The sequence below is a fragment of the Pleurodeles waltl genome, chromosome 7 (assembly GCF_031143425.1).
Source record: "Pleurodeles waltl isolate 20211129_DDA chromosome 7, aPleWal1.hap1.20221129, whole genome shotgun sequence".
Taxonomy (NCBI): Eukaryota; Metazoa; Chordata; class Amphibia; order Caudata; family Salamandridae; genus Pleurodeles; species Pleurodeles waltl.
Genome location: NC_090446.1, coordinates 310,627,911 through 310,642,404, shown reverse-complemented (window position 1 = coordinate 310,642,404; position 14,494 = coordinate 310,627,911). Strand labels below are relative to the sequence as shown.

Here is a 14,494-nt window from a genome sequence, read left to right as displayed (position 1 = left end):
CTGCAAATTTGTAGTGGAAAACTGGCCACCCTATTTCTTGTGTGTGCTTGGCTCTGATAACCTGTGCTATCTACATGCTCAGTTACGTAGCACAAATACACCCTGAAAGAATCTCTAGGCACTATATACAAAAGTTAGAAAAGGACCACAAAACTGCATTCTGGAAGGTTATTTCGAATGAAGATCTATTTAACCATTGTAGGACTTAATTACATCTTATGTGCGTTTGTGTCTCGAGGAACTGAGCAGGGTAGGCTCGGTTGATGAGAACCTCAGCCTATCACACTTCACCGTAGATATAAAGCCAACCACTGTGCTGGTTGACAGCAGCACTGTGTTCTAAGCACCAAAACATATGCCAGTTCACAGTGTCAGCGGCACAAGTGAGTGATATTACTTGCCATTGCATTTTGATCACTTGAGAGGCAGTGTGGTGCACTGGATAAACTGGCCACTGCTGCATCAAGAATTGCACTCGGGTCACTTCTGAAGGAACCACGGTCTTCACTAGGTGCGAGCGTGGCCATTTGACCTGCTTGTTGAAGAGCCACGCCTGTGGGATGGATGTGCACACACACTAATATTTAATAAAGATGAGCACCATTGTCACATCCACAGCCTTTATCATGAGTCATCAGGCCTTCCCTCGACAAACTTAAGTTAACATTACAATAAAAACTATTTACCTTCAAGTCGGCATGGCTTTAGCATCACTGCTTGGAGAGGAGTTATAACCGTAAACATGCTACGTAGTGGAAGTGGCTAAGTCAATCTCAAGGCCATGTCACTGTAAAAGGTTCTTAATGTGACATGTATATATTTCTAAAACACTTTTATACACTTAGGAGCATTCTCTCAGTTGGGTCTACTCACGGTTGCATGTCAGTTAATATTACTCCAACAGAAATAAGGGATCAGAAAATCGAAGAACCATGCACACACACCCAAGCAGCAACAAGATGCAAAATTAACAGCACACACCGCTCGGTAATAACAGTAAACTATAGCACATTGCTGCCACAACTTAAATGCAATACAACCAAGCTTTACCAACAATGCGCCACCAACCAATGACATCCATAAGGAGTACATCTGCTTTTTTAAACTCTACTGCTCAATACAAACTGAAGGCCATTTCCAAAATAAATATTCACAATTTAGGGTTTCATTAAGGAAATGTGGACTCCACTTTTCTGGTTCATAATGTACATCCATCGACTCCTTAGGAATACACTATGTGCATATACCTCAATGATGCTTGTTTGATTCACAGACAGTGCTTTAAATGGGCCGGTACTGAGTACCGGCACTTTTTTATTTTGCGAGGGAGAGTACCGGCATATCTCAAGAAAAACGTAATACTTTTAATTGGAGAGTACCAGCACTTCTCAGAAACAAGCAGGTACTCTGGTACAGAGTACCTGCACTTCTATTTTTCCATTTAAAGCACTGTCAATCACAGACATACATTAAATACATTAAGTGCAGTCTATATTTCCCATATATCACTAAGAAAAACTTCTTGTCAGACAGTGCTGGCTACTGAGGTCAGTAACAAACCTCTGCATACAAATGTCCCTGAAAATTCTTCTTGGTTAAACCGGAACGAAGATGCAAAATGTACCTTTCTGGATCCAAAAACGCACTTTTTCAACTGATATCATGGAAACTAGGAGTGAAGGAGTTTGGCCTCATAAGCCTGAGCATGCATTTGCAACGTTATCACTTCTCACGCAAGGCCAATTTTCAATTACTATCTACTCCTGGAAAACCACTGCCTTTAAGATGGATCTTTAATCCAACTTTTCACCTTGATACGTTTATATGCTCAAATGGGGCGATTCTTAAGCTTTGCAAATCAAATCTCAAACTTCACTTTCAGGCGACAACAACGTCAAGGATTCCTGGACCTAATATTAGGAAGAAGCTAAGATGATGAATAGAAGTGGTTAATAAGAGAAGCTTTTTTTTCTGGGATTAGAGTGTAGTGGCTCATTGGCTACAACCCAATCATGCAAATTCAGCCATGTCAGCAAAGTAATTGTGAGCAACAGTTTGTAGGATCGTACGAACTAGCAATATCAGATTGGGTTCACCGTGCCATTTATAGAACCAGAGGGATCAGTGCCACATCACAAAAAGTTATCCTTTGTAAAGGATAGGGAGCACACTTCGCACTGAATTCTCACTTCGTTATAGCAATCGTCCAGCGTAATGGTGACGACTTTTAGTCACTTCAGAACTGAGAAAGGGTGATTTGGCCCTCATAGTATTAGAACTCCTTTCCAACATGTAAGGCAGAGATAAGAGTAGCAGGCGCTTAACCCGCTGACCTATTTTACTGGCTTTCTAAATCATGGCTGGCTTGATGCATTGGTGAGGAATGTTCAAGGACCGAGCTGTGCATCTTATCACAACTACTCTCTTCGGCCCGGATCCACCACACGAGGCCATTCTCTAGGACAGTGGGAAAATACTGACAGGGACGCAGACTGCTCAGCTTTGCCGGCCCTTGAACACAAAACACACCTTCCAATTCCTGACGTATTTCACACTGAGAAAGAATGTACAACTTAATGTACAATGACACCATAAACCATAAAAATACAGTTATTAAAGCCTACATGAACTGCTGTCTGGAGGCAAAATCACATAGAGCTGGTCCCGGAAACAAGGCAGCTCATGCCTCTTTTCCGAATTAAGCTATGTGAACCTGAGCAAGCTAAGGTATCTACATGCAGTGCTTGAAATGGAAAAAAGAAGGGCAGGTACTCTGTAGCAGAGTACCTGCCACATTCTGAGAAGTGTCGGTACTCTCCAATTAAAAGTATTACGTTTTCCTTGAGAAGTGCAGGTACTCTCCCTCTCAAAATAAAAAAGTGCCGGTACTCCGTACCGGACAGTACCGGCCCATTTAAAGCACTGTCGAACGAGCTCTTATCTGCCACTTTTACGCATGCCGAGCGCAGCAATAGCCTAACATACCAAACATACTTTTACATGGACCGTACTCTTAAAAACTGCAAGGCTATGTCTTACATTACCTATCATTTTAAGTGCAGCTGCTTTCCGACAGTGCTTACGTTTTCAAAGCACTGCCTTCCTTACTTTCCGATCACTTCCGCCCGTGGTGTTTTCATACTTACTAAGTGCAGAGCTTGCAGCCAGACTCCTTCACCTTCTGCGATAGCTTCTCTAGCCGCTGTTTCAGGAATTCTGAGGGAGAAAAAAGACGCCTGTGAAAGGAGGCAGCAGCAGGTACTGAAGGCTCATGCGAGGCGGGCACCACACTTGGATCTCCTTCCTTTTCTAATGTACACGCAGTTTTTTTCCGTTGAAACCCAACACCTCGGCCTTCACCTGGGACACTGGCGATAGGCAGGGGAGATACAGTAGTTATTATGTGCGCACATAGGGGACCCTCTGCCTGGAAAGAACCGGCTTCTCCAACGAGTAGCTAGTGTGCTAGCTCTCCAGCCACCGGCAAGTAGCTCTCCCGTGTGCAGCCCAGCCTGCTAAAGTAGAAGCTTTTACTTAGTTGAAATAATATATTTATACCAAGTTTATACCAGAATTCAAAATTGTGTATTTAAGATGAAAATAAGTGTATTTTGAGAACCTATAAACTGATCTTTGAAGAAATATCGTATTTTCAAAATATTTTTAAAAGCCATGAGTGATAAATGGTGTGACACCGATCATATCTATTACTACTACTACTACTACTACTACATTTACCTTGGTGCCACAAGCATTGCACTATGGCCCAGGTCTAGCTCTCCCTGTACTGCTGGCATCATTCTTGCTCTTCTCCTTGCTTTTTACCTGTTTTTTTTTTTAGTGCCATCTCATTGCTTTTCCCTCCTCACTGCTTTCTCCGTGCTTTTCCCCTGTTTTTGTGTGCCTTGTCTTTGCTTTTTCCGTTTTGTTACTGCTTTCTACATGCTAACCTCCCCACTGTTTTTTTGTGTGGCATGTCCTTGCATTTCACCCATCTTCACTGATTTCTCCTTGCTTTTCCCCCCATTTTTACTGTGTTCGCCTTGCTTTTCCCCCATTTTTTGTGCTCCTTCTCCTTGCTTTTACCTCATTCTTGTTGCTTAGTCCTTGCTACCCCCATTGTGTGTGCCTTCTCCTTGCTTTTCCTTCATTCTCACTGCTTTCTCCACGTTTGTATGCCTTCTTGCTTTCCCCTCATTTGTAATGCTTTCTCCTTGTTCCCCGCCCTTCATGTTTAGTGTGCCTTCTCCTTGCATTTCCCTCGTTTCCACTGCTTTCTCCAAGATATGCAAGCGCCTACATAACCTGTCAGGTGATTAGCCACACTTTACAAATCATAATTAATTCATAGATGGCTCTTATTTATTAACCCTATAAAGGCATTCCAAAGTGACAAAGCCTTTTTAAATTTCTGCTGGCAACCCTGCCTGATGCACTTTTTTGTGCTCACTACTGGTAATCCAGCATAGGGTGATCACTAACATAATCTTGTCTGTTCCGGTTACTTATATTAGCAGCTCAAGAGGATTTTAATTGAGCATGAATAGCTCTTAGACGTACACACTTGTTGAACAGTGACTGAAGGGTGGACATGAGGAACCCTGAAGTAAAAGCCACAAATAAGTATGCTTTGTTGTCATGAGCAGCAGCTGACACAAGAAATACAGATCTTGGGGGGGGAGGGGAGAAGTATCTCCATCCAGTAGTTCACCGTTCCAGGTTAATTCCTTTTTCTGGCTCTTCTTTATTTAGAGTCTGACGTTAAATAGTTTTTCGATTTTAAGAACATTATACAATACACTAAAGTGTGCTTTTAGCTAGCTTCGTTCATCCATTGCTCTGTCAGTGTGTAATTCCCATTTAGATTTAACCCACCACAGCATACAGTATGGGGCACAGAATCAGATCACTTCCGCCACTGGATTATCTCGGTGTGTGACTGAGGTTTTTTCTTGCACAATGTGCCTTAACACACAGAAAAAAGCCCCTTCTGCAGTTTTACAAACATTAGTAAAGCAAAAGTTGCCAGCCAACACACTCCCCAAGTTGTCACCGGTTTGTAAAAACAAAAATACAGGCTAGTCTGATTGTTAATTTATTTATAACCCCATGCACTTATAAATATTGAAAAAAGTAGTGAAAGCTGGTATTGTTACCCATCTGAACAAACCTAAGAAAGCAAACGCATAACAATTATTTAGAAAATATGCAAAAGTTGTCTCAATTGCTTCAGAATAATTATTAGAGCAAAACAGAGGAATTATCACCATGTCAGAAAATAACCCTGACAATTTTACACAAATTAATATTTACTTTCTAGCTGTTGGCTGTTATAGAATAGACAAATTATTGCTATTCTTTATCCTAAGAAAGGTGGAAACTCTAGGACTCTGAAAATACTTGTTTACCCGGCTGTCCCCGCTCTGAGAGATCATAATGTTCTCTAGTTAGATTGTTGGTTAGATCAAGGATACATCGTCATACCAGTCAACATCTTGACTAAAGTGCGGGAGAAGTCAGACATTTAAGAGGGCGATCCCACTAAGACCCATGTGGAATGAACACTTTTTACAAGGTGATATAGGTTTGAGAAACTCATCATTAACGTCTTTTGAGGCATTTTGTTTGTCAGTGGAGGGAGGGGTGGGGTGAACAGAAGTAAATGAAGCTGAGCTCACAAGTAAGCTCAGTGGGTCTACAAAGTAGAAAAACCATTAGTATAACCAAATTATCTGGCATGCATTTTCAGTTAGAAGCCAGACGTACTAGTTTTGCCAGTACTTGCATTCAATTAAGTAGATTTTTTTATGCTGCCGGCAGGAATTTATGTGCAGCTTCCTACAAAATGATAAACTCGTAAAGAACAGTGTATATAACAAAAATCCCTGCCAAGCCACCCCCGACAGACAAGTTCATCCCACCTCATATTTCAACGGTCCCCAGTTTACCCGAAGCGTGAATTCACTCTGTCTGAGGCATGCAGCTCAGGTTCACCCAAGCCCCGTGGACACCTCCTCCTACACCTGCCAGGCCCCTGCTGCTGTGCTCCAGAATTGAGAGCTGGTTGTCTAGAGGACAGCAGGGACCAATAAGTGATGTGTGTGAGACATGCAGCTCAGGCTCAAAGCACCGCAGTAGTCTTCTACCTCTACCAGGCCTACCCAGATACTTTCCAGGACTGAGCACCTGTGACCACAACTGCTGGGGTGCAAGGCATGAGGTGGGCCAATGCAGAGGATGGACTGTAGAGAAAGAGTCACTCCAAATAAATGAATAAATGATTTCCTGGAAACTTCAAGTCGTTTGCTCCAACAAGAAAGTTTAATCCATATAGTAGGGACCCACGACAGCGAAGGCTCAACCATCCGAGTCAAGAGCCAGCCACCAACTGACAGCTGACCAAACACTCGAACACAGAGTGTTTAGCTATGCTGCGTGAGTTCGAGAACACAATATTAAAAGACAACAAGACACGCGACAGTACAGGATAAAATGTGAACAACAGAAATAACAAATAATATAATAAATACCAAGCATATTACATGGACGAAGGTTGGAGAGCAGCATGGATCACAGGATTCTAGGTTGTTTGGGCAGACCTCCATCACAATGACATCAAACAATGCACCTGGCAGATATATTGTGACTGACAGGGCTAGAACGTGCGTCTTACCTACTACAAATGCATTTTGCAAGCTACTTTCTCAGTGCTCTAGTGGAAACAGTTTTCCACTGCACTCCCATTCTCCGCTTGTGCCCTTCCACAGTGTGTTGGAGGGTCAGAACAACCAGATTTCAACTTGTGAAGAGCACCATACAATTCATCACAATCTTTGTTATTATGAAGTGAAAAACTGATGACCATAAACTAAAGCAAATCATATAACATCTGCAAAGGGTAGCATGCTTTCCAAAAATTAACTTGAGAAGACCCCCCCCACAGAGATAGCGAATCAAGGGGGCTCACCCAAATAAGCAACTGACTTAAGGGCTTGACCCAAAGCTCTCTCAATGTGTTGTATGTCATGCTGATTTGAATTTGAAAACATGCAAATTCAGAGGTTGTATGATTCCAGTTCTCTGCACCTAGCATCCATGTGACTCAATGTTGATGTCTATAGTATGTCAGCCAGGAGTCAATCAGGTAATGTGCAGAAGACATCCTGAACCTATTTCTATCACAACTGTAAATAACATAGCAGGCAACAAGGGTTAGTTGAAGAGCCAGGTCTTCAGCCTCTTGTGGAATTCAAGAAGCGGTGAGGAGGCCCTAATATGTGGAGGTAGGTAGTTCCATGTTTATGTGAGATGTAGAAGGCTAGGCCACCCATTCTTCTTTTGTGGATATGGGTATGTGTGTGAGAACAACGGTGAGGCTAAGCGTAGGAGGCTGGTGGTTGGTGGAAGGTAAGGTAAAAGTTAAGGTATGTTGTTCCTATGTTGTGCAGTGACTTATATGCTTGTGTGAAGAGTTCGAATTGGCAGCATTTGTGTATGGGGAATTGTCAGAGGTCTGACTAGATGTGTGCATGATGTGTGAAGTCCAGGAGGAGTCTGCCTGAGGCATTCTAGATGGTCTGAGGTCGGTGGAGGAGGTGGTTGGAGATTCTGGCTTAGAGTGTGTTGCCATAGTCTAGCCTCCTAAGGACTAGGGCTTGAGTGATGGGATGCCTAGAGCTCAGAGGGAGGCATTTGAAGATTTTTTGCTGAGGATGTGTTGTATTTAGAAGTAGGAGGAGCTGACCGCAGTCACCTGAGGACATGTTGAATTGTTCATATAAGAGGATTCCCAAGTTGCTTGTGGTTAGTTGGTATGGGTGCTGAACCAAGCTCTACATGTTTTCTATTATATTACTGAGAACCAAGAGACACATTGTTACTTTAAGCTGTTATGATGTACCAGTAAGTAGAAAATAGCTGCTGATAAATATGAAAATGTAAAGGACAAAGGTTCAAATCCTAACAAGGCAGACTCCGCCTTCCTACCGAGGATAGTGTACCTAGTACTATAAATTTGCCAACAGTAATTTGCATTATTTATAGTGGTTAGAAACTTCGTACGTGCGTTATAAACACAACATGAAAAATAAATACTTCGTTGCTATATTACATATCCAGAATACACACACTTCAGTCTGCCTGAGATGAAAACGCCCATTTACAACTTGGAATGTAAGAAGAATACCCTGGTGCTCACTTCGGTTGTGTACAGAAAGTAATGTGTGAAAATGATTCTAAATACTAGAAATTGTATTTGATGGGTAAACACTTTGTTTTTATGCTGCAGTTACTGATGCCACAGACTAGTCCCTTCTAGAGCAGTTAAAGGCATCTAGGAAGGCTTAAGTGTGACTCGCATCTGCTTATAGGAGGGCATATGATCGGCGTAGGGGTCCATATAGAATTCTGCAGTAGGCGCTTTATTCGAATACCCCAATCCGTTTAAAGTTTTTTTTTAAAATTTTTTTAACACCTTGACAACTTCCACAGTTTATATAATATGCATCGCGAAATCTGTGTAATTCAAATTGACTTTTATTTGGGGGGTGGGGGGAATACACCCGTTGACATATTCAGATAGCACTACTGTCTAATTACAAGTACAAACAAGAGACCAAGAGGTAAAAAGCTGTTCGTAACCAAAGACAAAGCGATCAACTGTTCAACGTAGCTGTTGTGAAATGATGAGAAATGCCGACCAGAGAGCGCCTTATTTTGCTAGTGTGCCTTCAGCTGAGCACTTTGCAGTAAATATCTGTTTAAACTGTATTTTGATGCTGCGGCTTTTAAGGTGACCTCTGAAATTAAATAATTCGTCAAGACGCAGGACCTATAAACACTGTGCTGCATGACTAAAGCTATACCTCACTTATAAGGCCTATGTAGGCTGAAGCGATTCTGGGGTTGCTGGTGTTACTTTCTGTAGGGCACCTGGCCTGGAAGTTAGAGCTTAACTGTTCATTTAGGACTAGGACAAAGCCCGATTTGCACATGGATGGTCTCGGTCTGGAGTGGCAAAGTTGGTGAAAATCGATATACCATCGATTTATTTATTTTCCTCTGTATTCTACATGCATTTTACAGCACCGTATCAAATAATGAATACCATGTCAACACGTTTGTCTCAAACCTTAGCAGGCACGCGAGGCAAGTATAGGAAGCAGCCCTGACCACTCTGAAATTGAGACAAAGGGCACGAAATGCTGCCTTGGACGAGCAGCATGAATAATGCCAGGATTCCTAGTTCCTTGACTTTACTAGATCTTTCCCGGGCATAGACTGCCCCTTTGTATCTGGGTGTGGCTGGTTTCCCAGGCATACATGCTGGGCATGCCTGGAGTTAATAAGTAATCTGTGGCAGTGATACGTTTCTCTTAGCTGAAGACTTTACATTTTCACCTGTCAACAAGGGAAATGCTAACATCCACGACATACCTTGTGCTGGTCTTAAAGCGTGACAGATTATACAGCAAGCTACTCCCTAAAGGAGACTCAACCACGCTTAAAAGTACCATCTCAAAGCCCCACACAGTTAGGTCGCGTGTTTTTCTGCCATGAAGCCTGGAAAATAGCTAAAGCAGTTTATAGCCATAAATAAAAATAAAAAAGCTCAACTCCTTATCTGGTGCTCTCCAGCTCATCAGTGCCTTACGACTGGGGTAATGTTCACAGTCAGGGGCATTACAGGATTAAGCCGAATAGCTGTAAATTCTAGAAGTCTTTGAAATTAACAATTCTTTTAGATCGAAGAGCGAAGAACTTGAAAGAAAAATACAATCACAGGGAAGAATGCACACCAATTTTCCAAGGAGGACCACCCGTATCTCTTAAACTAGAAATCACACTTCACTAATAAGGACTTTGTAGGAAAATGGGTTTTTAGTTGATAATAGTGGACCCACCACTCAGGCAAGTAACTCAATCCTTGTCAGAGTGAACCAAAAAGTCACTAAATTAACCTATGCTTAACACTCAGTCAGGCTTAATTTAGAGATAATGTGTAAATTATTTATGTAGTACATAACGTTAAAAAAAAAGTGAAAATGCAACGCAGGGACAATGCAAAACCAATTTAGAAAAAGCTATTAGTGTCGTAGACTCCCAACTGGACTTTTCTTGCCACATACTGAAAAGTAAAACAGTTTTACGTTGGCGAGCCAACCGCCGCCTTAAGCGCAAAGCAAACACACAAAAGGAAACATAAGTTCGCTCGCAGTGAAACGTATCTGCAAAAGTGCAATTATCCCTGTAACCGTCAAAAGTGTAATTATCCATGTAATCGAGTCGACATCATGCAAAGCGCTCAACTACTGCCCAGCGAGATCACGCTGCCTATGAACTAAAGAGAAAAAGTAGTCCAGAAACCATACAGAAACCATGGAGCCTCGTATGTTTTAAGTAGTTGGCCGGTGCGCTCAAGGTGGGATAAACACCTGAAAAGGCATGATGTATGCATTCCTTCCACTAATGAAATCAAGCGAATTGTAAAAGGCAAGCCGACGTATACAAGCCCATAGAGCGATAACAACAAGGACGGAGCGCTTTGCGCTCGACCCTAAAAATAGAGTAACTTTGAAAAAGTAAAGATACACACAAAAAAATAAAAATAAATTAGTAAGGCTGGAAAAATTGAATTTTAGAGTTTTAAATGTTAGGTCCACTGTGCTGGGGTGCAGGTAGAGTACCAGGACCAGGCTAGTCCTGCTTAAGTACTACTTTCTCAAGTCCTCCGAAAAGAGTTCTGTTTGAGGTGGAGGGGGCCATGAGGATGGGGCTTTCAGCACAAAGAGAAGGTCGAGTGCTGCAGATGGTTGTGGTATAGCATGAAGAGCCAGCCAGTGCTGGACCTTCACATTGGTAGGTCATCGCGGATAATCACTGTTAGCGCAAAGTGCAGGTCTTGCGTTGCTGGTCGCTGCGGACAATCGCTGTGAAAAGCAGGTCCCATCGGAGCATCGCGCTGGCATTTGTCAAGGGCCAGAGTCTTAGCACAAATGGAGACATTTGCAGTTCTTGAAAGTCCAAACCTCAGGATTTTCACCATTTTCTGGTGAAGCACCCTCAACCTCATGCGAACCTGGACTCACTACAGCAGGGGCCAGCAGCAGGGCTCAGGCAGGACCAGTTGCTGCTAGTCAGCTGGGCAGGAAGGAGGAGTTGTAGGGAGACCTCTGGAAGCTTATTGTGTCCCTGTAGCTCATACAGGTGGTCAGCTAATTGACCCTTGGAGTCACTCCGGACCTGCTGGCATAAATCCCAGGCTACTCAATCTTACAGCAAGACAGTCCTTCTGGCAACAGATGGATGAGCGGTGGACACGGACGGGTGTGAAGCTGCCTCTCATTTTACAATAAATCTAAACGCTTGGTCTAATCTCTTCACGGATTACCACACTTATTTTGGCGACAAGCGGGAGACTGGAGGCAGCAGTTGTCCAATTATCTGTGCACTTCATGTTGACTCACTGCGGGAGAGCTAAAGTTCAGCGACGGAGACTGCTGTAAATTGCACTACAGTGGAGTTGGAGTGGAACACTGACAAGAACAATCTTCTGCGTGAGGAACAATTCTTCATATTTGGGTTGAGGAGCGTTTCTCCGTCTCACTGTTAAAGTTGGGAACTGGCAAGGTCCCTCTCCTTTAAAAACAAAGTAGTATGTTTCTAAACAAGCTCTACTTAGTTTAGAAAACGCCCTGAGCGATTCTTCATTGGGGCCATTTTAAAATGTGAGAAAAATAAGCTTATTTCCTATGGAAACAAGCCCCGTTGTTGATTAGTAGATCCATGGCTGCCATCTTAAAGAAATTTGACATTATAGTAAGGGACATCGATGGGCAATGTTTTGTTGACATTTTTGGCAGTCATCTTGGATTGGGTATTATTCAATACTATGGTGAAAATCCATATTTTTATTTCCTGCAATCCATTATGCACTGCATGTATTTACAGCGGTACATTTGAAGTGTGGAGAATTTTACTTCTATGTAATTCTCTGATTTTTCACAGTTTGGATTTCAGTTGATTATTTTGCAAAACATTTGTTCACTTGACTATTTACAAGCCAAGATGTCAAACATTGTGGCTCCTACTCCATTGGTACAAGTTGCAGGTGAACCTCCTATGGCATGGGAATTATAGTTTCCAGTTTTTCAAGCATATGTGGTTGTTTTAGAGAATGAAGATTGCTCTCCTCAAAGAAAACGCACTTTACTCAAGCATTGTTTAGGGAGAATGAGGTTTAAAGAATTTAATAACCTTCCTCCTTTAGAACACATAGGTGAAATGGATGTATTCGAGCAAGCAGTGGAGAAATGAAATAAAAAAAAAAAAGATTTGAAAAAATAAATAAATAGAGTGATGGAAAGATTAAAATTGTATTCTCGTTCTCAAAAAGAAGATTAATCTATTGAAGACGATGTTTCAGAATTAAGCGCTCTGGCTGTTTTTTGTGAATTAGAGATGATCAGGTGCTTTGGGATCAAATAATGATAAAGACGAAAAGTACAAACATCTAGGAAAGGTTATGGGCTGGTACAGAGACTTAATTGAGTGCTGTAATAAATATTGCTAAAGGTATTGAACAATTTGAAAAGTTTGTGAGTGAGATCAGAGGCCAACATCAAACGACTATCCATGTCAGTGCAGGAATTAATGTTAATAAAAAGCAAAGTCAATGTTAAACAGAAAAAAGACTTGGACTTTAGGTACAGATAGGAAGACAAAAGGCATGTTATGTTACAGATGTGGTAGTTGGTGCCACATTGGCAATTTTAAAGGATGTACAGCTTTAGGCAAAATATGCTTAAAATTAAGGAAAAAAATGCATTTTGGAAGAGTGTGCAGAGCTATTATGCCCAACAAAATTCACTGTGTTACATGTGATGAGTTTGATTCAGAAACATTAAGTGGTGGTTCTGTACTTTGTGTTTCTGATAAGCAAACCTAAGGGTTTCCTAAATGTACTTTGAAAATGGACGGGAAAAACATTTCTTTGTTAGTAGATTCTTGTGCATAGTATAGTATAATTGGGAAATTTAAATACGATGACTTATGGAATGGTCAGGAGTTATATCCTCCAAATGTACAACCTGGTGGTTATTCTGTGCACAAAATTGATTTGGAAGGAAACTTTTGGTCTAACGTTGAATTGAATGGTAGGAGAACTAAAGGAAAGGTCCACGTGGCAAAGAAGGGAAATTCCATTTTGGGATGGCCATATCAGCAAGAGTTGGGAATGAAGTGAGATTCAAATGCTTTCAAAGCTGTGTCGGTTATCACACCAGAGGTAGACAACATTGGTTTTGTGAATGACCTAAAATGTTCGTTTCCAAATGTGTTTAAAGATGAGTGAGGGCAATTTAAAGGATTCAAACATAAGATTATTTTGAAAGAAGGGTCTCTTCCAGTTAGACATAAAGGCCCTCATTTTGACTTTGGCGGTCTTTTTCCAAGACCACCAAAGCCGTGGGCACCAGAAGACCACCAGTGCTGGCAGTCTTCTGCCCATTAGCACGCGTACTGAAGGATTTTCACCACATTTTGGTTGTAAATCCTCCAGTAGTCGTGCTGGCGGTCTGAGGCGCCGCCCCGCCAAAAGGACTCCACCAGTCATATTACAAGCAGTAATATGGCCTGGCGCTCTCCTGATGCGGGGCACTGCCGGCGGTGGAAGCACCTGTTCCCGTTCCCTGCCGGACAGCCTCCTCGCCAGACAAGGTAAGTCGGGCGCCCGACAGGGGAAGGAGGTGGGAAGGCGGGGGTGTTGTGTGTGCGTGAGTGGGTGTTGTCTGCATGTGTGCATGCATGTGTGTATGGGTCTGTGTGTTCATGCATGTGTGTATGTGTGGTTGAATGTGTGTGTGAATGTTGAAGTGAGTGCGTGTATGAATGTTCATGTGAGCGCCTGCTTAGATGCTTGTGAATGTATGCTTATATGGATGCCTGTGAGTGTATACGTATATGGATGGCTGAGTGTACGCGTGTATGGATGCCTGTGAGTGTATGCGTGTTTGGATGCCTGTGAGTGTACGTATGTATGGATGCTTGTGACTGTATGGATGCTTGTGAGTATGAGTGTGTGGAAGCTTGTGAGTGAGTGTGTGGAAGCTTGTGAGTGAATGCGTGTATGTCAGTGTTGGTGTATGAGTGTATGCAAGGTGCGTGAATGAGTATGCATAGTGCATATGGGTGTGTGCATACATGCAAGGGGTGGGGGGCTGTGCACTAGAAGGGGGTGGGGGTGGGAGGTGATGTTCTGGTGGGGGGGGTCCTGGGGTGGAGGGGGGTGGTGGGCTTTCGGGGGGGGGCAGGAGTCATCTGCCGGTGACAGGAAAGAAATTTCCTGCAACCAGTAGCTTTTCCACCAGGGTTTTCGTGGCGGTGCTACTGCCGCAGAAACCCTGGTGGAAAGAAGGCTCCAAATACCACTGGCGGTCTTTATTGGACCGCTGGGTCAGAGATGCTGATCTCCGGCCAGGTGGGTCCAACAGCCTTG

General features: G+C 42.7%; 1 protein-coding gene across 4 annotated transcripts in view; it reads right to left on the bottom strand.

Moving 5' to 3' along the window:
* Positions 1-14,494, bottom strand: part of SGK2 (serum/glucocorticoid regulated kinase 2) — a 402,530-nt gene that overhangs the window by 186,812 nt on the left and 201,224 nt on the right. For 3 of the 4 annotated variants that reach the window (XM_069243755.1, XM_069243753.1, XM_069243752.1), the window contains exon 2: positions 3,147-3,216. Coding sequence is in view for 1 of the 4 variants with exons in the window: in XM_069243752.1 (XP_069099853.1) it covers positions 3,147-3,216 (70 nt within the window). In the remaining 3 variants the exon portion in view is untranslated. Of the gene's footprint in view, positions 1-3,044; positions 3,064-3,146; positions 3,217-14,494 lie in introns of those variants that run through there. The other variant, XM_069243754.1, reaches the window with a different exon arrangement.